Source organism: Aedes albopictus, chromosome 2, assembly GCF_035046485.1.
Source record: "Aedes albopictus strain Foshan chromosome 2, AalbF5, whole genome shotgun sequence".
In the NCBI taxonomy this organism is placed as follows: domain Eukaryota; kingdom Metazoa; phylum Arthropoda; class Insecta; order Diptera; family Culicidae; genus Aedes; species Aedes albopictus.
Window position 1 is genome coordinate 503,327,063 of NC_085137.1, and position 27,805 is coordinate 503,354,867.

The following is a 27,805-nucleotide window of genomic DNA, read 5'->3' on the forward strand; positions in this document are numbered from 1 at the left end:
GAAACAATAAACGATCGTACGCGCTTCGAACAACAATCCACCGAAGATATGTCCATCTAGCTGGCAGGACACTTTTCATAAAATCAAAAATAAAGACCGTTAAGTGAGTGTACCAAGTGCGTACCATAGCGTACCTAACGGGATTTTGAACGTACCTGACGAATTCTTAGAAAACAGGTGTCCTGCTGGATAGATGGTGGTTTTTTCGAAAATCTCCAGCGTCCAGCGTACCATCCGAATCTGACCTCCTTTTTCAACGTACCTCAAAATTTCCCATACTTTCTTACATAAAACTTTTCAAATTACATTATATGTTTAATAAAACAGCTTCATTGCATTCCTTGTAAAATTCTAGGTATGTTTGACCTAAAAAAGTTTATACTTAAGTTCAAATTTGACTAATTTATGGCAAAAAACGTATTTTAAATAGGTTTAAGCAATATACTTGATAAACTCCTGAAAGTATGCTAACCAAGTATCATTGCAAATAAAAGCCTAAATGTATGCAATAGGAAAAACACAAAAACAGCTCTAAGAGATAACTGACTGGTAATAACATAACATATTGATTGAACATAATATAAAATGAAAATTTCTCGTAAGTAATATAAATCTCACTTAACTTAACTTAATTTCATCCCAGCAGCATTGCTAGAAGTATAAAATATGTTTTGCAAGTATTCACATTAAACGTACCTCGAAAATAATTCACTTAGTTGAACTAATTCGTGTTATATAAGAGAATAAGTGAAAATTATGCTTCTTCAGAGAAATCTATTAGGTACGTTGCATAAATCTCACTGAATTGTTAATAACTCGACTTGGTATTATTGTTGGATGTATAAAATATGTTTTACAAGTATTCACATTCAACGTACCTCGAAAATATTTGACTTAGTTGAACTAAATTGAGTTATATAAGAGAATAAGTGAAAATTATGCTTCTTCAGAGAAATCTATTAGGTACGTTGTATAAATCTCACTGAATTGTTAATAACTCGACTTGGTATTATTGTTGGATGTTTAAAATATGTTTTGCAAATATTCACATTCAACGTACTTCGAAAATATTTGACTTAGTTGAACTAATTCGTGTTATATAAGAGAATAAGTGAAAATTATGCTTCTTCAGAGAAATTTGTTAGGTACGTTGCATAAATCTCACTGAATTGTTAATAACTCGACTTGGTATTATTGTTGGATGTTTAAAATATGTTTTGCAAATATTCACATTCAACGTACTTCGAAAATATTTGACTTAGTTGAACTAATTCGTGTTATATAAGAGAATAAGTGAAAATTATGCTTCTTCAAAGAAATCTGTTAGGTACGTTGCAGAAATCTCACTGAATTGTTAATAACTCGACTTGGTATTATTGTTGGATATATAAAATATGTTTTGCAAATATTCACATTCAACGTACCTCGAAAATATTTGACTTAGTTGAACTAAATTGAGTTATATAAGAGAATAAGTGAAAATTATGCTTCTTCAGAGATATCTATTAGGTACGTTGCATAATTCGCACTGAATTGATAATAACTCGACTTGGTATTATTGTTGGATGTTTGGAATATGTTTTGCAAATATTCACATTCAACGTACCTCGAAAATATTTGACTTAGTTGAACTAAATTGAGTTATATAAGAGAATAAGTGAAAATTATGCTTCTTCAGAGAAATCTGTTAGGTACGTTGCATAAATCTCACTGAATTGTTAATAACTCGACTTGGTATTATTGTTGGATGTTTGGAATATGTTTTACAAGTATTCACATTCAACGTACTTCGAAAATAATTGACTTAGTTGAACTAATTCGTGTTATATAAGAGAATAAGTGAAAATTATGCTTCTACAGAGAAATCTATTAGGTACGTTGCATAATTCGCACTGAATTGATAATAACTCGACTTGGTATTATTGTTGGATGTTAAAAATATGTTTTACAATTATTCACATTCAACGTACCTCGAAAATAATTGACTTAGTTAAACTAATTCGTGTTATATAAGAGAATAAGTGAAAATTATGCTTCTTCAAAGAAATCTGTTAGGTACGTTGCATAAATCTCACTGAATTGTTAATAACTCGACTTGGTATTATTGTTGGATGTTTAAAATATGTTTCACAAGTATTCACATTCAACGTACCTCGAAAATATTTGACTTAGTTGAACTATATAAGAGAATATGTGAAAATTATGCTTCTTCAGAGAAATCTAGTAGGTACGTTGCATAAATCTCACTGAATTGTAAATAACTTGACTTGGTATTATTGTTGGATGTTTAAAATATGTTTTGCAAATATTCACATTCAACGTACCTCGAAAATAATTGACTTAGTAAAACTAATTCGTGTTATATAAGAGAATAAGTGAAAATTATGCTTCTTCAGAGAAATCTATTAGGTACGTTGCATAAATCTCACTGAATTGTTAATAACTCGACTTGGTATTATTGTTGGATGTTTAAAATATGTTTTACAAGTATTCACATTCAACGTACCTCGAAAATAATTGACTTAGTTGAACTATATAAGAGAATATGTGAAAATTATGCTTCTTCAGAGAAATCTAGTAGGTACGTTGCATAAATCTCACTGAATTGTAAATAACTTGACTTGGTATTATTGTTGGATGTTTAAAATATGTTTTGCAAATATTCACATTCAACGTACCTCGAAAATAATTGACTTAGTAAAACTAATTCGTGTTATATAAGAGAATAAGTGAAAAATATGCTTCTTCAGAGAAATCTATTAGGTACGTTGCATAAATCTCACTGAATTGTTAATAACTCGACTTGGTATTATTGTTGGATGTATAAAATACGTTTTGCAAGAATTCACATTCAACGTACCTCGAAAATATTTGACTTAGTTGAACTAATTCGTGTTATATAAGAGAATAAGTGAAAATTATGCTTCTTCAGAGAAATCTATAAGGTACGTTGCATAAATCTCACTGAATTGCTAATAACTCGACTTGGTATTATTGTTGGATGTATAAAATATGTTTTGCAAGTATTCACATTCAACGTACCTCGAAAATATTTGACATAGTTGGACTATATAAGAGAATAAGTGAAAATTATGCTTCTTCAGAGAAATCTATTAGGTACGTTGCATAAATCTCACTGAATTGTTAATAACTCGACTTGGTATTATTGTTGGATGTATAAAATACGTTTTGCAAGAATTCACATTCAACGTACCTCGAAAATATTTGACTTAGTTGAACTAATTCGTGTTATATAAGAGAATAAGTGAAAATTATGCTTCTTCAGAGAAATCTATAAGGTACGTTGCATAAATCTCACTGAATTGTTAATAACTCGACTTGGTATTATTGTTGGATGTATAAAATATATTTTGCAAGTATTCACATTCAACGTAGGGAATCGCGCCACTTGGGCGGTGGCTTCTATATTCGTCTGTTTTCCACTTTAACTCAGTCAAATTTGAACCAATTGACACAACTTTTGGAATGTGGTGAGATAGGTATGGTATCTATCCGGGTACAACATTTCAATTCGATTGATTCAAAATTGACTGAGTTATAGTGGAAAACAGACCAATATAGAAGCCACCGCCCAAGTGGCGCGATACCCTACCTCGAAAATATTTGACTTATTGACCTAATTCGTGTTATATAAGAGAATATATGAAAATTATGCTTCTTCAGAGAAATCTGTTAGGTACGTTGCATAAATCTCACTGAAATGTTAATAGCTCGACTTATTATTAATGTTGGATGTATAAAATATGTATTGTAAGTATTCACATTCAATGTACCTTGAAAAAAATTGACTTAGTTGAACTAATTCATGTTATACAAGAGAATCCAACAGTAATACCAAGTCGAGTTATTAAAAATTCAGTGAGATTTATGCAACGTACCTAACAGATTTCTCTAAAGAAGCATAATTTTCACTTATTTTCTTATATGACAGGAATTAGTTCAACTAAGTCAAACATTTTCGAGGTACGTTGAATGTGAATACTTGCAAAATATATTTTATACATCCAACAATGATAACAAGTCGAGTTATTAACAATTCAGTGAGATTTATGCAACGTACCTAACAGATTTCTTTGAAGAAGCATAATTTTCACTTATTCTCTTATATAACACGAATTAGGTCAACTAAGTCAATTATTTTCGAGGTACTTTGAATATGAATACTTGCAAAACATATTTTATACATCCAACAATAATACCAAGTCGAGTGATTAACAATACAGTGAGATTTATGCAACGTACCTAACAGATTTCTTTGAAGAAGCATAATTTTCACTTATTCTCTTATATAACACGAATTAGTTCAACTAAGTAAATTATTTTCGAGGTACTTTGAAAATGAATACTTGCAAAACATATTTTATACATCCAACAATAATACCAAGTCAAGTTATTAACAATTCAGTGAGATTTATGCAACGTACCTAATAGATTTCTCTGTAGAAGCATAATTTTCACTTATTCTCTTATATAACACAATTTAGTTCAACTAATTCAATTATTTTCGAGGTACGTTGAATGTGAATACTTGTGAAACATATTTTAAACATCCAACAATAATACCAAGTCGAGTTATTAACAATTCAGTGAGATTTATGCAACGTACCTAACAGATTTCTCTAAAGAAGCATAATTTTCACTTATTTTCTTATATGACAGGAATTAGTTCAACTAAGTCAAACATTTTCGAGGTACGTTGAATGTGAATACTTGCAAAATATATTTTATACATCCAACAATGATAACAAGTCGAGTTATTAACAATTCAGTGAGATTTATGCAACGTACCGCCAGTCGGGGTGACATTGGGCCTGGGGGGTAACTTTGGGCCAAAAATCAAGAAAGATGTTTCGCTCAAAATACTAACTTGTATCGAAGTGATGAACAAAAGTGGATAGTATATAGTAAATATAAGTTGCGTTGGCCATCCGGTTTAGAAAAAAGTCACATATAGTTAATTTTCCATTGAGAAAACGTGATGTGAATTTTATTGTTAGGAGTATTTTACAATATCGTTGTTTTAAAATGCCCAGTAGGAAACAGCTAAACACCGAACATGTAATCAATTGCTGTTTTCTAGGTGTATTCAGTAGTTGTATTGTTAAATAATATAAGTTTACTTGATATAGTAAGCTATTTTGCATGAAAAACTTGTTTATTCAAGCTGTAGTACAAATAGTTCATTTTGGGGGTGACTTTGGGCCATATAAAAGCAATGCAATCAGTACGAGAACCCTACAAATGTGAATTAAAACAACTGAGAGTATTCACATTATTTTATGCATAATACGGTGTAATATTTTGGAAATAAATGTTAGATTCATACAAAACTAAAATAAATGCATATCAGCTTTAAGGTAGATAATACAGAAATATTATTTTCGTCTTTTGAGAGTGCTAGTTGAAGTTGTGTTTAAAAGATGGCAGATGTATTGTATTGGATACTTGGTCGTTTACAAATAATGTGGTCAAACTTTCATGTTTGTTTGTCTGTGATGTTATTTTAAAGCGACTAGATACTGATAGGTTGTGCGCAAATATCTATATATTCTATAGCTTTCATTTGCAAGCAATATTTTATCACATTGAGCTGTTTTGTACAAGTTTTAGTGTTTGGCCCAATGTCACCCCCTAGAAGGGGTGAAATTAGGCCAATATTAATTACGCTAAAACATTGTCAAAATAAAGTTGAAGCATCTATACTTGAAACAATCCTAAATAATATCAAAATGAAGGTGCCTGCTGAATTCAACATTCATTTGGAGCTAAAATATTGTTGGAACGACCTACAATGGGATGGACTTTGCAATTTTGGCCCAATGACACCCCCACTGACGGTACCTAACAGATTTCTCTGAAGAAGCATAATTTTCACTTATTCTCTTGTATAACATGAATTAGTTCAACTAAGTCAATTATTTTCGAGGTACGTTGAATGTGAATACTTGCAAAACATATTTTATACATCCAACAATAATACCAAGTCGAGTTATTAACAATACAGTGAGATTTATGCAACGTACCTAATAGATTTCTCTGAAGAAGCATAATTTTCAGTTATTCTCTTATATAACACGAATTAGTTCAACTAAGTCAAATATTTTCGAGGTACGTTGAATGTGAATACTTGCAAAACGTATTTTATACATCCAACAATAATACCAAGTCGAGTTATTAACAATACAGTGAGATTTATGCAACGTACCTAACAGATTTCTTTGAAGAAGCATAATTTTCACTTATTCTCTTATATAACACGAATTAGTTAAACTAAGTCAATTATTTTCGAGGTACTTTGAATATGAATACTTGCAAAACATATTTTATACATCCAACAATAATACCAAGTCAAGTAATTAACAATTCAGTGAGATTTATGCAACGTACCTAATAGATTTCTCTGTAGAAGCATAATTTTCACTTATTCTCTTATATAACACAATTTAGTTCAACTAATTCAATTATTTTCGAGGTACGTTGAATGTGAATACTTGCAAAACATATTTTAAACATCCAACAATAATACCAAGTCGAAATATTAACAATTCAGTGAGATTTATGCAACGTACCTAATAGATTTCTCTGAAGAAGCATAATTTTCACTTATTCTCTTATATAGTTCAACTAAGTCAAATATTTTCGAGGTACGTTGAATGTGAATACTTGCAAAACATATTTTATACATCCAACAATAATACCAAGTCGAGTTATTAACAATACAGTGAGATTTATGCAACGTACCTAACAGATTTCTTTGAAGAAACATAATTTTCACTTATTCTCTTATATAACACGAATTAGTTCAACTAAGTCAATTATTTTCGAAGTACTTTGAATATGAATACTTGCAAAACATATTTTATACATCCAACAATAATACCAAGTCGAGTTATTAACAATACAGTGAGATTTATGCAACGTACCTAACAGATTTCTTTGAAGGACCATAATTTTCACTTATTCTCTCATATAACACGAATTAGTTCAACTAAGTCAATTATTTTCGAGGTACGTTGAATGTGAATACTTGCAAAACATATTTTAAACATCCAACAATAATACCAAGTCGAGTTATTAACAATTCAGTGAGATTTATGCAACGTACCTAATAGATTTCTCTGTAGAAGCATAATTTTCACTTATTCTCTTATATAACACAATTTAGTTCAACTAATTCAATTATTTTCGAGGTACGTTGAATGTGAATACTTGTGAAACATATTTTAAACATCCAACAATAATACCAAGTCGAGTTATTAACAATACAGTGAGATTTATGCAACGTACCTAACAGATTTCTTTGAAGAAACATAATTTTCACTTATTCTCTTATATAACACGAATTAGTTAAACTAAGTCAATTATTTTCGAGGTACGTTGAATGTGAATACTTGTAAAACATATGTCAAACATCCAACAATAATACCAAGTCGAGTTATTAACAATTCAGTGAGATTTATGCAACGTACCTAACAGATTTCTTTGAAGGAGCATAATTTTCACTTATTCTCTCATATAACACGAATTAGTTCAACTAAGTCAATTATTTTTGAGGTACTTTGAATATGAATACTTGCAAACATATTTTATACATCCAACAATAATACCAAGTCGAGTTATTAACAATTCAGTGAGATTTATGCAACGTACCTACTAGATTTCTCTGTAGAAGCATAATTTTCACTTATTCTCTTATATAACACGAATTAGTTCAACTAAGTCAATTATTTTCGAGGTACGTTGAATGTGAATACTTGTAAAACATATTTTATACATCCAACAATAATACCAAGTCGAGTTATTAACAATTCAGTGAGATTTATGCAACGTACCTACTAGATTTCTCTGAAGAAGCATAATTTTCACTTATTCTCTTATATAACACGAATTAGTTTAACTTAGTCAATTATTTTCGAGGTACGTTGAATGTGAATACTTGTAAAACATATGTCAAACATCCAACAATAATACCAAGTCGAGTTATTAACAATTCAGTGAGATTTATGCAACGTACCTAATAGATTTCTCTGTAGAAGCATAATTTTCACATATTCTCTTATATAGTTCAACTAAGTCAATTATATTCGAGGTACGTTGAATGTGAATACTTGCAAAACATATTTTAAACATCCAACAATAATGCCAAGTCGAGTTATTAACAATTCAATGAGATTTATGCAACGTACCTAACAGATTTCTTTGAAGAAGCATAATTTTCACTTATTCTCTTATATAACACGAATTAGTTCAACTAAGTCAATTATTTTCGAGGTACGTTGAATGTGAATATTTGCAAAACATATTTCAAACATCCAACAATAATACCAAGTCGAGTTATTAACAATTCAGTGAGATTTATGCAACGTACCTAATAGATTTCTCTGTAGAAGCATAATTTTCACATATTCTCTTATATAGTTCAACTAAGTCAATTATATTCGAGGTACGTTGAATGTGAATACTTGCAAAACATATTTTAAACATCTAACAATAATGCCAAGTCGAGTTATTAACAATTCAATGAGATTTATGCAACGTACCTAATAGATTTCTCTGAAGAAGCATAATTTTCACATATTCTCTTATATAGTTCAACTAAGTCAAATATTTTCGAGGTACGTTGAATGTGAATACTTGCAAAACATATTTTAAACATCCAACAATAATGCCAAGTCGAGTTATTAACAATTCAATGAGATTTATGCAACGTACCTAACAGATTTCTTTGAAGAAGCATAATTTTCACTTATTCTCTTATATAACACGAATTAGTTCAACTAAGTCAATTATTTTCGAGGTACGTTGAATGTGAATACTTGCAAAACATATTTCAAACATCCAACAATAATACCAAGTCGAGTTATTAACAATTCAGTGAGATTTATGCAACGTACCTAACAGATTTCTCTGAAGAAGCATAATTTTCACTTATTCTCTGATATAACACGAATTAGTTCAACTAAGTCAATTATTTTCGAGGTACGTTGAATGTGAATACTTGTAAAACATATTTCAAACATCCAACAATAATACCAAGTCGAGTTATTAACAATTCAGTGAGATTTATGCAACGTACCTAATAGATTTCTCTGAAGAAGCATAATTTTCACATATTCTCTTATATAGTTCAACTAAGTCAATTATATTCGAGGTACGTTGAATGTGAATACTTGCAAAACATATTTTAAACATCCAACAATAATGCCAAATCGAGTTATTAACAATTCAATGAGATTTATGCAACGTACCTAATAGATTTCTCTGAAGAAGCATAATTTTCACATATTCTCTTATATAGTTCAACTAAGTCAAATATTTTCGAGGTACGTTGAATGTGAATACTTGCAAAACATATTTTAAACATCCAACAATAATGCCAAGTCGAGTTATTAACAATTCAATGAGATTTATGCAACGTACCTAACAGATTTCTTTGAAGAAGCATAATTTTCACTTATTCTCTTATATAACACGAATTAGTTCAACTAAGTCAATTATTTTCGAGGTACGTTGATTGTGAATACTTGCAAAACATATTTTAAACATCCAACAATAATACCAAGTCAAGTTATTAACAATTCAATGAGATTTATGCAACGTACCTAACAGATTTCTTTGAAGAAGCATGATTTTCACTTATTCTCTGATATAACACGAATTAGTTCAACTAAGTCAATTATTTTCGAGGTACGTTGAATGTGAATACTTGCAAAACGTATTTTATACATCCAACAATAATACCAAGTCGAGTTATTAACAATACAGTGAGATTTATGCAACGTACCTAACAGATTTCTTTGAAGAAGCATAATTTTCACTTATTCTCTTATATAACACAATTTAGATCAACTAAGTCAATTATATTCGTGGTACGTTGAATGTGAATACTTGTAAAACGTATTTTAAACATCCAACAATAATACCAAGTCGAGTTATTAACAATTCAGTGAGATTTATGCAACGTACCTAACAGATTTCTCTAAAGAAGCATAATTTTCACTTATTTTCTTATATGACAGGAATTAGTTCAACTAAGTCAAACATTTTCGAGGTACGTTGAATGTGAATACTTGCAAAATATATTTTATAGATCCAACAATGATAACAAGTCGAGTTATTAACAATTCAGTGAGATTTATGCAACGTACCTAACAGATGTCTCCGAAGAAGCATAATTTTCACTTATTCTCTTATATAACACGAATTAGTTCAACTAAGTCAATTATTTTCGAGGTACGTTGAATGTGAATACTTGCAAAACGTATTTTATACATCCAACAATAATACCAAGTCGAGTTATTAACAATACAGTGAGATTTATGCAACGTACCTAACAGATTTCTTTGAAGAAGCATAATTTTCACTTATTCTCTTATATAACACGAATTAGTTCAACTAAGTCAATTATTTTCGAGGTACATTGAATGTGAATACTTGCAAAACATATTTTAAACATCCAACAATAATACCAAGTCGAGTTATTAACAATTCAGTGAGATTTATGCAACGTACTCAATAGATTTCTCTGTAGAAGCATAATTTTCACTTATTCTCTTATATAACACAATTTAGTTCAACTAATTCAATTATTTTCGAGGTACGTTGAATGTGAATACTTGTGAAACATATGTCAAAGATCCAACAATAATACCAAGTCGAGTTATTAACAATTCAGTGAGATTTATGCAACGAAGAAGAAGCATTCACTTATTCTCTTATATAACACGAATTAGTTCAACTAAGTCAATTATTTTCGAGGTACGTTGAATGTGAATACTTGCAAAACATATGTCAAACATCCAACAATAATACCAAGTCGAGTTATTAAAAATTCAGTGAGATTTATGCAACGTACCTAATAGATTTCTCTGTAGAAGCATAAAATTTAACTTATTCTCTTATATAACACGAATTAGTTCAAGACGGGCTTGGTGGTCTAGTGGCTACCGCTTCTGATTCGTATGCAGAAGGTCATGGGTTCAATCCCTGGCCCGTCCTTTTCATCCTACTTTGTATCTTTCTATCCACTTTCTCTCGCTCTGTCTCCTCTACATATACAACTCATGTATATTCATATGTTCATAGCCATCGCTAGAACCAGAAACGAATTGAAAAAAGTCGTTTCCCTCCCTTCCAACTTCTACTCACAGCACAGTGTATATATAACGCCTATAAGTTATGCAACCAAAGCGTGCTGTGCCGCTTGACCTTATTCAACTTATTCACCACACAATCTATCACGAACACTATAAATATCCCCTACCCATGGATCGCATCACCGACCCAACGGTGACTCCCAGATCTTCCATCCTTTCCGTCTAAAAATACCCCAGTCCGTGCGGGTTGTGGGGACGCAGAGTGCTCTCGGTCTCTAGTAGCAACAACCAGTACACTCTAACATTCCTTTCTCTTCCCAGCTGACTATAAGGACTTGGCCGGCGCCGTTATTGATCAAATATGCATGAGCTGCTAAAATTGCACTTTGAGAATAAGTGGAATGTCCCAGCCTCTTATTCAGTTGGATCTCAGTGCAATTGGTACCAGTTCAGATCAATCACGGAGGAGCAACCATTGACATGTATAGTCAGAATTGATCGAATCGAAATATAACACGAATTAGTTCAACTAAGTCAATTATTTTCGAGGTACGTTGAATGTGAATACTTGCAAAACATATTTTAAACATCCAACAATAATACTAAGTCGAGTTATTAACAATTCAGTGAGATTTATGCAACGTACCTAATAGATTTCTCTGAAGAAGCATAATTTTCACTTATTCTCTTATATAACACAATTTAGTCCAACTAATTCAATTATTTTCGAGGTACGTTGAATGTGAATACTTGTGAAACATATGTCAAAGATCCAACAATAATACCAAGTCGAGTTATTAACAATTCAGTGAGATTTATGCAACGAAGAAGAAGCATTCACTTATTCTCTTATATAACACGAATTAGTTCAACTAAGTCAATTATTTTCGAGGTACGTTGAATGTGAATACTTGCAAAACATATGTCAAACATCCAACAATAATACCAAGTCGAGTTATTAAAAATTCAGTGAGATTTATGCAACGTACCTAATAGATTTCTCTGTAGAAGCATAATTTTCACTTATTCTCTTATATAACACAATTTAGATCAACTAAGTCAATTATTTTCGTGGTACGTTGAATGTGAATACTTGTAAAACGTATTTTAAACATCCAACAATAATACCAAGTCGAGTTATTAACAATTCAGTGAGATTTGTGCAACGTACCTAATAGATTTCTCTGAAGAAGCATAATTTTCACTTATTCTCTTATATAGTTCAACTAAGTCAAATATTTTAGAGGTACGTTGAATGTGAATACTTGTAAAACATATGTCAAACATCCAACAATAATACCAAGTCGAGTTATTAACAATTCAGTGAGATTTATGCAACGTACCTAATAGATTTCTCTGTAGAAGCATAAAATTTAACTTATTCTCTTATATAACACGAATTAGTTCAACTAAGTCAATTATTTTCGAGGTACGTTGAATGTGAATACTTGTAAAACATATTTTAAACATCCAACAATAATACCAAGTCGAGTTATTAACAATTCAGTGAGATTTATGCAACGTACTTACTAGACTTCTCTGTAGAAGCATAATTTTCACTTATTCTCTTATATAACACGAATTAGTTCAACTAAGTCAAATATTTTCGAGGTACGTTGAATGTGAATACTTGCAAAACATATTTTATACATCCAACAATAATACCAAGTCGAGTTATTAACAATTCAGTGAGATTTATGCAACGTACCTAATAGATTTCTCTGAAGAAGCATAATTTTCACTTATTCTCTTATATAACACGAATTAGTTCAACTAAGTGAATTATTTTCGAGGTACGTTTAATGTGAATACTTGCAAAACATATTTTATACTTCTAGCAATGCTGCTGGGATGAAATTAAGTTAAGTTAAGTGAGATTTATATTACTTACGAGAAATTTTCATTTTATATTATGTTCAATCAATATGTTATGTTATTACCAGTCAGTTATCTCTTAGAGCTGTTTTTGTGTTTTCCTATTGCATACATTTAGGCTTTTATTTGCAATGATACTTGGTTAGCATACTTTCAGGAGTTTATCAAGTATATTGCTTAAACCTATTTAAAATACGTTTTTTGCCATAAATTAGTCAAATTTGAACTTAAGTATAAACTTTTTTAGGTCAAACATACCTAGAATTTTACAAGGAATGCAATGAAGCTGTTTTATTAAACATATAATGTAATTTGAAAAGTTTTATGTAAGAAAGTATGGGAAATTTTGAGGTACGTTGAAAAAGGAGGTCAGATTCGGAAGGTACGCTGTTGGTACATGCAGAAAACCTTAGCGTCGGAAAGATTCATGGAGATTTTCGAAAAAACCACCATCTATCCAGCAGGACACCTGTTTTCTAAGAATTCGTCAGGTACGTTCAAAATCCCGTTAGGTACGCTATGGTACGCACTTGGTACACTCACTTAACGGTCTTTATTTTTGATTTTATGAAAAGTGTCCTGCCAGCTAGATGGACATACCGAAGATGAGAAAAAAAAACCATCCGCGAGCATACAACACATACCTTTTCGGAAAGGTATCGTATGATCATGAGAAACGTGACGTGACGGTCGTCATCGTCAAGGTAAGTCGATGATGACGTACGACTTCAGTCAGCTGATTGCGGAGAGAGTTCAACATGTTGCAAAGCTCTCGGAGAAAGATGGTACGCTGAAAATAAATCACTCAGCGATTAGCAAAATACTGCACCGGTATTGACACTTGAAAAACGATGTTGGTTCAAATTTTTGACTGCTTATGATGAAGTTATTAATAGTGAGTGAGACCAATGAAAATAATGAAGAATAAAGGGTGATACGGTCAAAATTTGGTCACACAACTTTTTTCATAACTTTAGACTGCGTACACCAAAACAGCTAATTTTTGGACCAGTAATGCTACATTATATGTAGCTTATACCATAAAATTTTCATCAAAATCGGTTGAGTATTGGTTGATATATAGACAAAACCATCGACCTACCTTTTTAAAATTTTGTACATAGGCGCTCCATAGTAAATTTTCGGAAATTTAAAGTCAATAAAGCACAATTTTGATTATAGAACTACCAATACTGCTCCGATTTTTATCAAAATTTTACAGTATAATACTATTATGAAAATACGTTCTTAGTAAAATTTTGAGCCATTTTGTATGAATACTTTCAAATTTGTAGCAGTTTGAATATGAAAAAAACTGACTGGGTGCCACTTAAGCAAATATAACTTTGTAACGGCTGGATCAAATTGAATGAAATTTTTACACAACATTTTGACATGCATACTTCACATACAGAAAAATTTTCATTGAAATCGGTTAAGTATTTCTGGCTCTATAAATAAAACAGTAAAAATGTGTTCTTATTTGTGAAAAAAAAATTAAAATTGCAGATCTCAGGGTTCAACAATATCTCCGCAAATACTAGACCGATTTTGATGAAAATTTTATGGTACAAGCTACATATAATGGACCATTACTGATCAAAAAATCAGCTGTTTTGGTGTACGCAGTCTAAAGTTATGAAAAAAATGTGTGACCAAAATTTGACTTGACTTGACAAAATTTGACCACCTAAACAAATATAACTTTGTAATGCCTGGATCAAATTGAATGAAATTTTTACACAACATTTTGATATGTATACTTAACATACAGAAAAATTTTCATTGAAATTGGTTCAGTATTTCTGGCTCTATAAATAAAAGAGTAAAAATGTGTTCTTATTTTTTAATCCTCTTTGTACAACATTTTAAAATTGCAGTTTTCAGGATTCACAATATCTCCGCACATACTAAACCGATTTTGATGAAAATTTTATGGTGTAAGCTACATATAATGTAAGGTACCCCGGGGCAAGTGAGAATCCGGGGCAAGTGAGACCTACAGCTATATTTTTTTTTAATTTTTCATTTTTATGGCAAACATTCTTCATGGAAAACATAGGTATCACACCAATGGATACTTTGAATTCAAAAATTGTAATTGTTCTCACCATAAAGGGACCATATATGTTATTGTTGTTCATATGTAATTTTCAATTCACTAAGTGAGATTAACGTACTCTACTACATTCGTCCTTTTAAAATAGAATAACAAATAAAGTAAAACTTTTTCGGTTTCAGGATAATGTTTGGAGTACTTGCGAATTATTTTAAGCAAAAAAGCTGTAATTTATTTTCATTTTTTACCTTTAGATAACGGCTCTCACTTGCCCAGTGCATTTCAGCATCTGGGGCAAGTGAGACCTATGAGAGTAAACAAACACATTTTCACAGTTTGATCTCGCTTTCGTCAGCCTAAGTCGAAATTTACACAGAAGGGAAGTAAAAATCGGCGCCTGAAGTAATCAATCGTTGAATTATACTTTTTCCTTTTATTCTGATGATTAACCTATTGTTTAAAATGGCTAAGTCTTGGGTAGAACATATTTTTTTTTGAAACCATCAATTTTTCATATTTTCGTCTAAGCAAATTCTATTATTTTTTCATTTTCGCTGCATAATGAGTTTTTCTGAGTGTTAAGGAACCGGCCATAAAGTATAAAAAAAAATTGGAAAACGACTTACTCAATGTTCACGATTTCAAAATATTTATTTAATGATCGTAAAACTATGCAAGGAAAAACATAACATCTGTTAATCTTGAAAAATCTTTTGGCGAGATTTATCAACTACGTAACATGAAAAGCAAGTTTGGAAATCTTTCGGAATTTAACTTTATGGCGCTTTTTTAATAAAAAATGCAATTTGTTTTGCGCGAGTTGCTTAAAGTTAAATCAATTTTTTCTCAGTGAATCGTAAATATATGTGTTACGTAATTTCCCAGCCAACCACATATCGTAAATAATTGTGTGGAAAAAATCGTATATTTTCATATATTGAATCAGAATTGTATAATAATATGTATATTTGTTGACAATGATTGCGTAAAATCGCATTTCATGCAAATTAAATTTCAATTGCAATTTTGTTTCATATAGTCGTCTCTGATCATAAAAGGTGCGAGATACTATCGGTAGGATCGCCCAGAATCGGATAGAATCGTGAAAAAAACATACATTCTTAGTGTCAAGCTGCAAGTTCGCTAGCATCGTATATATGATTTCTTTGAATCGTGAAAATCGTCGCTTCACATCGTATATGAAACTGCTAAATCGAGTTTGCTACCTAAAGGTATGATGAAAATCGATGAAATCGTATACAACTATAACAATGTTGTATATTGATCGTTTGCGTCATACTTGCGTCGTATACGAAGTGAATGAAATCGTAGAAATCGTATATTCATTTTTACAGTCGCATATGATTGTTACTGTACTTTTAATAGTCGAATCTTAATCTCGGTAATCGTAAATGGTTATGTTTACATATGTGTATGATGGAGAAAAAGAAAAAAATGGTCTTCATCACAAATTTGTGTTTTTGTTGTTGTTGACACATTCCAACCATGGTAGCAATAATTACAACCAAATGTATAGGTTTTCATACTAGCAGATGACTTACAATAAGTGGTGTATAGATTTCAACAACGATGTGAATCTAAGTCTCTTGCAAGGCACCACTTTTGGTACTACTCAATGCACAACAACAACGCTCCCACCACAAGTCTCGCACCGTATCATGCTAATTTTTATACGTTTCTCAATCAAAGGACCTAAGTTCGATTCCCACTGAGCACCAATTGTTTTTTTTTTAATTTGAAAATCTTGAGTCGTATATTGGTACTCTCAATCGTAATAAGATCATGCATAATCGTATATTAAGACGGACAAAATCGGCGAAATCGTAGAAATTTTTCGAGAAATCGTAAATTATGTCGGATGGAATCGCAGTAATCGTATATATGTTTCGATATGGCCTCCACTTTAGTATGTATATGCCTGTTTCGTGCATTGAATACGATTTCTTTGGTGCTATATATGTGTGATTATTTCAGTTGCAATTTCGATATAGCAACCAAACTGCTGGCTGGGTTATGCACGATACCTCAAAACTCTTCCAACATAAACCGCCTAACATAGTTATTCGTATAAGATATTTACTATTAATGCTACTTTACATATAAGCAGCAACTATATTACGCCATTTGTATAAACATTCCGAATAGGTCCCACTTGCCCCGTGATACGGAGTAAATGGAGATCTGCTCCACTTTTTATAATATGCATAATATACAGAATGCAAAAAATTTGAAATAGTTTTAACGCCCGGTAATAAGGTGAAATATACCAACAATGTCTTTTAGAACCATTGGAATTATAAAATTATTTATGTTTGATTTTTTTTGGATTGACAAAACTAAACTAGCATTTTTTTAGGTCCCACTTGCCCCGGGGTACCTTACCATTACTGGTCCAAAAATCAGCTGTTTTGGTGTACGCAGTCTCAAGTTATGAAACAAATTGTGTGACCAAATTTTGACCGTATCACCCTTTATCAAAAATGAACAAAGGGGCTGTCCATTAATTACGTAAGGGTTTTTGGGGGGAGGGGGGGTTTGAGAAATCTTACGCGCCATACAATTTTTTTTGGGTTCTCATACAAAAAATCTTACAAGGGGGGGAGGGGGTGTCAGAAAATCGCAAAAATTCCCTTACGTAATTAATGGACAGCCCCAAACTAATCGTTTTCATAATAGTTCTCACGTTGCAATAAATGTTATATTATCATGTTAAGTTGCAGCATTTTAAAAGTTACTAGTAATCCGCTTGATCATGATAAACTAATGATAATCAATGATGTGTGTGTGTATTGTGTGTGTGTATATACATTTCAACTCCCACTGTCCGGCAGTGGTATTATGGAAGAAAGATGTCTGCAGTTTTCTGTGTGATTTTTACTCAATTTCACACTAAAAACTGAAATCATCTTTAGCCCGGGAGTTGAAAGGTGATAGCTCTGTTGGGATCCAGTGACCCGTTTCAGAATGTCTGGTTACTCACGTCCATTCCGAGGTCACTTTCACTTTCAACAAGCCCCGCATGTGTGCATTACCGTTATCAAATGGATAATGATATTGCAAACACACTTCCTGTTTCAAAGGTAATCTTCATCACTCATATAATGATGGATATGAGACTGCACTGGTACCAACAGGGTTTCGTGTCATATCATCCAAAGACGTAAAAACACTCGGAAAACCAGGAGCCATAGTTTCACCACAAACGTTACAGTCGAAAAACTACTGGATGCTAAAACGCGGATTCGACGACAAATTCCGACACTTGATACGAATTTTGGTCCCATTTGCAAGACTGCAACGCGGAACTGAGTTTGGACACCTCCTGAATTTGAACAAACATCTTCTTAAAATCAATTATTCACAATTTTCACCCGCGGAAGTACCATCCGGATGGCGTAGCACCGACTAAACCGTCGGCGGAATCGCGAAAAAAAAATCTTCCGAATGCGAAAGAAACGTGACGAGCAGATCAAAACACGTCTGCACGCGGCAACGCCTACTACGTTTTTTTTCAAACTAATGATAATCAATGATACAAGAAAATTCTAATTCAAATTTTTAATAGGACTCTATCATTATTTGCAATTATTATTTTCATAAGGCTTTTTGTGCGTTCTCAAAATTGGATACGGCTAAATCCGTATCGGTCTGAGTCAGCGCAAACGAAATAAAAATCTTGCCGTTCAGCGAATACTTGTCGGATTTGAATATTTTTACTCATACACATGTCTAGTTTGTACTAGGAACGTTGAAATAGTCCCTGAATGAAGCCGCAGTTATTCCTGTGGGTCAATGGGTCAGTTTCTTATACAGGTATTCCTCGATTTACTGGACTTTTAAATTTTCGAAATGTATATAAAAACAAATTTTACATAAAATCAAAGCCAATTTTTCATTTCATTTTTATTTTCAAACCAAATTGTACCAAAACATATAAAAACTGTATAAAAACTGAGTCCGTAAAGGGCTCGGAGTTTTTTGCATATATTAGTAATTCTTGCTAAAACAACGAATAAACCACTATCTTGCAAGCATATTGCGAATCGATTTTGTCTTCAAAAATATGTACAGTTAATTCAAAAGCCAATATTTGGTGCAATGAACATACACAATAACGTTATTTGCATAAATGTCCCAAAATGATCAAAAAGTTTAGAATTTCATGCAGGTATTTCTTTGAAAATGTCTCCGAGAATTTACCCTGGAATTCCTTTACAAATTGCTCCAGAAAAATCTCCTCAAGGGTGTAGAATAGGAGACTGGAAACATTAATTATAAAATAATGTCCCTATCGAATTATATTCTACGAATAAATTACATAATCGAAATAAAAAAAATAAGTACCCCCATTTCTATGTCGCAAGATCGCCCAATGCTCCACGAGCCGAGCGACTGTCAGAATCGGAAAAAATGTGGCAAGCTTTGCCTGCGCGCTCAGCAGTGCGCGAGAGCGCGAGTCAGTTGATAGACTGAAGCGAACGACGACGGATAGGAGTTACTTCGCTCCGACGACAAGTAAGCGGGTGAAACCGCTTACTGCAAGTCGGAACGTTGAAAGTCGGCAACAGCGGACATATTGAATTTAAGCGGCAGTGAGTGGTTTCGAGTTTCCTCACTGCGGCTATCTAAAAAGTTGTAAGAAAGTGACAGAGTTGGTAGCTCTGGTCACGACAAAGGGGTTCCTTCAGAAATTCAGAAATTCGCGACAAGTTCTTGATAGAGCGTGGTTACTGGTTGTGCTGTATTCGCCGCTATCTGCTCGATCGCCTTTTGTTGCAATTCTGCGGTGTTAAATAAAAGTAAGTAAACCCAGAATTGTCAACCTTTTCACGACGGTCTCCGAAGAAAACTTCCGCATTCAAATAATCATGTTATAGATTATTTCAGCAAATCTTCCATGTGTTCCTACAGAAGTGTCACGAAGAATTCTTTCAACTGGCATGAATTCACTTTTTCTTCCATGATTTTTCACAAATCATTTCAGAGATTGTTTGTGAAATTTACCCAGGGATTACTTCAGAAATTTATCTGGATATTCATTCAGAAACTTCTCTAGGCATTCATTTGGAGAATTTATTGGTGATTCCTTCAGAAAATCTACCAAAAAAATCTTCAGAAATTCTTCTAAAAAATATTTCCAAAAAAAAAATCTTAAGGAAGTTTGTCCTTGTCTTTGGCCGAAAATTTCCTCACGGATTCTTTAAAAAATTCTGCAATGGATTCATACAAAAATTTTCTTTGGGGATTTGTTCAGAAATTCTTCTTGTTCTTGTTAAATTCCACAATGAATTCTTTCAAAGCATCTTGCATGATTTACTTTTGAAATTCCTCATACTTTTGAAATTTCTAAAAAAATATCCAAGTACCTTCGAATGAGTGTAATCAGTTTCGTACTTTTTAATTCCGCCCAATGTTGCTTATCCTTTGACAGAAACGCTGAAAAGCTGGAAGCCATTCTTGCAAAGATTTCTGCAGAAATTCACACAGAGATTTTATCTGAAATTCCGCTAGGTATTCCTCTATGTATTTTCTCAGAAATTCCTTCAGCATTTACATCTATCGATTTCTCTATGGATTCGTCCAGAAATTCATTAAAAAAAATTGTTCACGATTTTTATTAGGTGATTTCTCTAGGATTTTTTTTTTCAAAAATATCCCAAGAAGTTTTGTTAGGTATTCCACCAGGGGTTTTTAGGTGTTTCTTCAGATATTCTTCCTGGAATGGATTCTTTCAGAAATTGTTCCTTCAGGAATTGCTCAAGCGGTTTCTTCAGAGATTTCTCCAGGAATCTATCATGGGGATGTACCAGTGAAGGGGCGCTGAGATCGGAAAATCTTGACTAACTAGTTCCGATTTTACCATGACAGCACTAGAAATAATTTATCACACATCTTGTAAGTAATCCGCCGAAGCATTCCATTGGATTTTTATGGAATTTGATACAAATTTTGTAATTGAATCAGCTAAGTACACGCCAAGATAGTATAAGACATCTATAAAAAAAATCGGGAATATATTACAGTTCTGGATGTAGAAGTCATAAGAAATCTTAATAGAAGTTTGTTAGAAAGCCTCGAGGAAAAGTCTGGCGAATGGACAGTTTGCATGCATTCGCCAAAAATGTTGTCATTGCCATATATTCCGCTCATCGTAATCATTGTCAAAGCGAGAAATATTTATAAAAAATACTAGCTGTCCCCGGCAAACTTTGTCTTGCCTACTGTGTTTGTTGACGTTCCAAGTCGGAGTGACCATTCAAAATGAATGAAAAATCTGTTTTAAAAAAATCACAGTTTCTACATGTTTTTTTGCCTCATAAACCTTCCTTGGATGAAAACTAAGAGAACACAACTCAGATGACCCAAATCCGACGTTCCGTTCACGAGTTATGCGCGGTCCCACGTATGCCACTGCATTTTTATATATAGAAGATGAACTCAGAAAGGGAAGTATGAGATTGAGGTAAATATAATACAAAGTATGTCATGATGTATGCTTTGGTGCAGCATATTCTTGCTGAAAATATTCCAGAAATTCCTGGAAGACTCCTAAGAGCAATAACTGTTCTAATACAATCTGCAAATGTCAAAGAATCCCAGCAAGAATGCTTGGAGAAATCCTAGAACGAATTTCTGAAGGATTCTTAGCAATATGTAGTTTGTGGAGGTATTCCGAGAGGAATTCTTTGAGAAAATTTTGCGGAAATCCTTAATGGATTCATCGGGGAAATTTCTGGAGGAATCCTTTGAGAAATGCATGGAGGAATTCTAGTCAAAATTTGTAGCAGAAATCCATCAAGCATTCGTGAAGGACTTCCTAGAGTGTTTCTCGAATTAATTCTTCATCAATTTTTCTTAAATTTCCTACGGAGATGCTTGCAGGAGTTCCACATAGGATTCTTGTAGAATTTCTTCCTGGGTTCCTCTTGGAGTTGTTTCAAAAAGTAATTCAGAGATTTCTTGTAGGTTTTTTTAGGAACATAATTACTTATGGAAATCCTTAGGAAATTCCTACTATTTTTTGGCGGGAATTGGTTTCTTCATCGGTGTTGAGATAATTCCATATGCTTTATCTGCGCATCAAATTTTTTTTATCTGAATTTTGTTGCCCTGGAACCTATTTATGAATCAGTTTGAATTTAGTTTAGAAGCGATTTGTTGAATTTCCCATCGTAGGATTGTGTACTGGATGGAGCAGTCAAGCAGTTGTCTAGCTGTCAAAAAGTGATATCAAAAAATCAATTTCAATTATTAAATTCAAAAAATCTGAGAAAAATCATACTGGCTCGGAAAAAAAATGCTTTTTAGTACAAAATTTTAAAATGAATAATAAATAAATAAATGAATAACTCAATTTTTGCTGAGATTTTTCAGCAGGAGAACAAGAACCAAGAGAATTCCTGCCTGAAATGTCTAGGGGAATCTCAGCAGTCCCAGAGAAATATCAGCAGGATCTTAAATTTCCCAATTAAAAAAAAAATCTGGAAAAACCATAAATTATCTAGGAATTGCTGGAGAAATCCCAGCAACAATTTCTAGTAGTGATGCCAGAATGTTCTCGGATGATTCCTTGTAGAAATTTCTAGAGGAATTGGAGGAATGAATCCATGGAGAAATCTCTTGGGATGCCTCAAAAACAGAATCTTAGTGGGACTTCCTGGAGGTTTTCTGGAAGTATCCTTGGATCTGGAGGTAGTTTTGAAGAACTCATAATAAGAATTAATACGGGAATCCCCGGAAAAAGAATCGGCAAGGATTCACGAAGAAATTCCTGGACGAATCACAGGAGGAATCCATGGAGGAATTTTTAGTGGACCCAGGTAGAATCTTTTGAGGTATTTCATCTGCATTCCCAACAGGAATTTCTATGAAAATTTCATCATGCATGCCGGGAGCCATTCCTAGAGAAAGTTTTGGAGAAACCCTGTAAGAATTCCTCCACAAATGCCCGATGGGATTCCTCTGAAATTCTTCTTGGGATTGCTTAAGAGCTTTCTTGTGATGTTTCCGAGGATTTCTTCAGAGATTTTGCCAAGGATACCTATAGATTTTTTTTCTTGCAGTATTTTTTCAAGGATTTTTTAGACATTTCTCTTAGAGTATCAGCTGATATTCCTACTAGGGTATATCCTGAAATTCTTACTCAAAACTTCCAAGCATTTGCAGCTGGGATTTCTCCAGTCATTTCGCTTGGGCATTCTCCATGAATTCCTGAATGATTTCCAGCAGGAATTACCTGATTAATCCCAGCAAAACATCCTGAAGGATTCTGCCAGAAATTTTTGAATAAATCCCAGCAACATTCCTGGATCCCAGCTAGAATTCCACCATAGAAAATAGACAAATGCTCCATAAGTATTATCAAACTGTATCACATAAAAAACAATTTGTTCCATGAAAAATTGATAATTCTCCATAACTTCAAACATTTGCACCACTGAAGCAGTGCAATGTAAAGAAATTCAGCCCCGTCGAAATAAATTATGAGGATATGCTATCTATGGGGGATTTTCAATTTTTCATGGAGCAATTCATATTTTCTATGGTGCAGTTTGATAACTTTTATGGTGAATTCATCTATTTTCTATGGTGCAATTTCAATTTTTTATGAGGCAATTTGATTTTTCTATGGAGCAATATTTAATTTTCTATGGGTACAATTTAAATTTTTTATGGAGCGTTTGCATTTTTCTATGGAGCATTTGAATTTTATTACCGTCTACCCTCGTTGGTTTGAACGACACCTCATGTAAACCAACGGGGTTCATTTTTTAATTTGAACTTCTAGTAACCCTGTAGGCATCGGAAAACACACTGATGGTAACCCTTTTTGCTCTTTTGTTTTGATTCTGCGTTCTGTTTCACTCCGTTCCATGAGCAGAATGACGTTTGAGCCACTTTTAGTTTGAACGATGTGCAGATTAGAGGGGGTCAAATTAAAAAATGTTCAGATTAGATGAGGTCAAACCAACGGGGGAAGACGGTATGGAGCATTTCAGTATTACTTATTGGTGCAAAATTTCACTGTTAATGAGAAAATTTTATGTTTTACCGGTATATTTTTTATAAAGTATGGAACGTTTTCAATTATTTATGGGTAATATTGCACATTTTCATGGAACATATGTTGATTCTTAATGGAGCGCTTTTTGATTTTCTATGGAGCGTTTCTATTTGTTTATGGGTGCAATAAATAGGCTGCCATTATTTTTCATCTTATATGACGGGAATTAGTGCATATGATGATGTAAATTTATATCCTAATTACACTTTTTCTGGTACTCAGATAACAGTCAAACTGCACTTCACATCCACGTGCGTTTTTTTTTTTTTACCGTGTACAACATGTGAGAGAACCGGGACCGCGAGAGAATAGAGCGTTGCAGACAACATGTCGCACGATCATTGATTCTCACCAACGACGGTCACATCCACCCCCTTCAGATTGTCGCTCGGTTCGTTTTCGTACGACGATCAGTCGTCGATCAGCTGCCGGTAAACGAGTCGCAGTGCGTGCGTTTAGATAAGCGGTTGTTGTCCGTGGTGTTCGTTTTGTTGATATCTCCCCACGTGAGTGATTTGTCGTTGTCGTGTCCCTTGGTTTGAGGGACAACGTGCGCGGGTGCGTCAAGGGTCACTTGGGTGGTGATCGTCAAGTTTTCGTGGAATGTGAAACTGAAACCGGCGGCGGCAAGCGCTTCTAATCCGAATTTGTCTGCGGAGTGGAATGGTGTATCGGTTGTGCGGTCGTTCACGATGGGGGGCATTGTGCGGATTGTGAAAAGTTCTGAAGTGCCTGTATAGAAAGTGTTAGGCTTCATCTATTTTTGCCTTTCTTTGACCGCATCGAAAGAAGGGAAACACGACGTGAAGAGGTCTATTTTTTTCGGTTTCCCCCCGAAGTGGAGCGCGTCTTTGGTTGCATACTAATCTGACTTCGCTCGCAGTGTTGTACCTAGTACAGCCAGTCAGTGTACAAAGCCATTTTTTGGTTTCGTTTTGTGTTGACTGCAAAGGTATTGAGATGTCATTCTACGCTGGCGTGTAGTCGCCGTCGTCGTGGTCGTTGTCTTCACCGCAAATGAAAACCTCTGGGGGAAAAGTGTGAAAATAGTTCACAGAGGAGTGGAAATCCATCAGCTTGTGTCGGTTGAAGAAGTTTATTTTAAAGTGGCTCCAGAGGCAATGGTCTGCCTGGTTAAGAAACCCAAACTAGGTTGATGAGAAGAAGCTGCAAGCTGTTGTTCCAAGTGTGACACAAGTTGTAAACGAAACGGAGGAGTCTGGAATCTCACCTGCTACCGCGTATCGTACAGTGTGCAGTGAAAGCGCGTGAAACCAGAAAAGATCGATCGACTTGATCTGAAATCTTGTGAGAAGCTGTTTTCCGTGCATTAGGCCCTAGCCTACAGGGAAAAGTGGAGAAGGTGAACGAAGAGCAACGTGATCGTGGGGAAAGAATTGCTGTTGCGGAACCGGTTCGGAAGGAAACTGGGTGGTGACACCGGCTCCCTATCACACATAGTTTATTGGTTGTTGGTTTTCTGATTAAAGTACGATCGCATCGTATAGTTAGTGCAGTGATTCAGGTTTGATAGAAGTGTGCGTGATCTCGAGGAGAAGGTTAAGGTCCGCTGAAGTGAGCTGTGGATCGTTTGGAATTGCTAATCTAAGCCGACCGTGATCAGCTGTTTGAGTGCAACCTAGGATGCTGTAACAGGCGGGAATGGATCGAAGTGTGAACTTCTGTGGCTGAGTTATTCTGATAGCGGAAAAAGCGTCGCAATGGGACAAGTAGAGAGTAACGGTAATGATATGATTATGAATAACTGCATTTATTTGATCATATAAATATTTCTTCAATAAAATTGTTATGCATATGTAAGGAAAGGCTGCACTTTCTCCGAAATGTGGCAACATTTTGTTGAATTGCATAAGTTGTTTTATCGGAAATTCTGGAGAAAATTTTCCCCTAAATTCTGGATGTACAGGGGATAGACAAAATGATCGGGACAGGCGAAATTTTCACTTTTCAAAAAATGTCCAATTAGCTGTTACTTTACTAAAAGTGCATCAAATATTCTCAAATTTTCACTGTGAGTTGATCAACTAGTTGTGTATTAGTGGACAAAAATGAAAAAGTTCGGACTATTCTGCACGAAGTTATAAATATTTTAGAAAAAGGTAGAATTATCCGATAGCCAACTTCGAGCTGTTATATCTCCGGATTCAATGGACCAAATGCAATGAAATTTTGTCCATTTATGACTTACATTATGAGCTCTGAAAAACGTTTGACTCAACTTGAAATTATTAACAAGTGAAAAAGTTATAGTGGTTTCATTAATTTTATGATGTTTTAGTAAAAAGGTATATTTTTAATATGCATCTCATTATTTTTTCATTGAATTGCCGGCTATGTTGTTACTTTCTTTCAAAACGTATTTGTATTCAAGACAATTAGAGGGAATTTAAATGAACTATAAATAGCATCTTGAATTTTGAAACGATGTTGAAATTTAAGAAAATTTGGTGTTTTATCAGAAAAATAATCAAATCGTTATAATTTTCTTGCGTGTTAAGAATTTTAAGTTGAGTCAAAAGTTTTTCGAAGCTCATTATATAAGTCATAAATGGTTAAAATTTCATTGCATTCGGTTCATTGAATCCGGAGGTATAACAGCTCAAAGTTGGCTGTCGAATAATTTTACCTTTTTCTAGAATCTTTATAACTTAGAGCAGAATTGTCCAATCTTTTCCAAATTTCGTCCACTGATACACAACTAGTTGATCAACTTACAGTAAAAATTTGAGAATATTTGATGCACTTTTCGAAAAGTTACAGCTATTTGAAAATTTTTTGAGAAGGAAAAATTTTGCCTGTCTTGATCATTTTGTCTATCCCCTGTACTTCGAAACTCAGTAGAATGCAGGGTCAAAAAGTTCTTGCTGAATACATATATATGTGTTTAATAATTTCTGTAGAAAAACAATGGGAATTTCTCACACAGATCTTGGAAGAATTCCAGGAATGTGTATAGGATTTTTTAAGAGTTTTTTGGAATATATTTTGCTTTTATTTAGTAAACTTACAACCTATTCGCAACAACCCTCAGAACTGTTGATTTTTTTTCAAAATTTTAGACGGATTTCTTTCTTTGGATTTATCTAAATTTCACATTTTTTTAAGTTTCAGGCGGCGTAAGTTTAAGAGTTTTGATCCGAATTTCTTAAGAAAAATATGATTCAGTTTTTGAGAATAACTATTCCTGAATTGAGAATACAATTTATGATGAACTCTTGAACACTCGAGATTGAATTCTTTTAAAATTGAAGTAAGAATTTTCATCAGGAACTCATCATGAATTTGCTTGTTGGCGTTAGATTTTTGCCTTTCTCGTACACTAAGTGTACTGGAAAGGCTATATGTTCACTCCAAAAATGACTTTTCGATAGAAGGCCCGGAGGGTCGAGTCACATATACTAATCAACTCAGCTCGACGAATTGAGGTGATGTCTGTGTGTATGTATGTGTGTGTGTGTGTTTTTTTTTTTTTTTCCTTCTAAACCATAGGGGGATAAATCTGCTCATCAGACACCCTAACAGGAAGGTTAGGGTAGTGTGGGGATGAGGCCGTCTTCTACAATGCCGGTAGAAGTCAGGACTACTCTCTCCTCGACCCACTAAAACACATTCCTATGGTCGCCAAACCCTACGTCTCTCCGGAACCAC

The 27,805-nt window shown here is 33.4% G+C and overlaps 2 protein-coding genes across 7 annotated transcripts in view; one reads left to right on the forward strand and one right to left on the reverse strand.

Annotated features, from left to right (window-relative positions):
* Window positions 1–27,805, reverse strand: part of LOC109407813 (cullin-4A) — a 417,220-nt gene that overhangs the window by 119,081 nt on the left and 270,334 nt on the right. The gene's annotated exons all lie outside the window — the stretch shown is intronic.
* LOC134288725 (guanine nucleotide exchange factor DBS-like) overlaps window positions 24,082–27,805 on the forward strand; it is a 106,292-nt gene continuing 102,568 nt past the window's right edge. The window contains exon 1 of one of the 3 annotated variants that reach the window (XM_062854469.1): window positions 24,082–25,879. In XM_062854469.1, coding sequence (XP_062710453.1) covers window positions 25,858–25,879 — 22 coding nt within the window. In that variant the 5' untranslated portion in view covers window positions 24,082–25,857. The remainder of the gene's footprint in view (window positions 25,880–27,805) is intronic. The other 2 variants (XM_062854470.1, XM_062854471.1) reach the window with 2 other exon arrangements.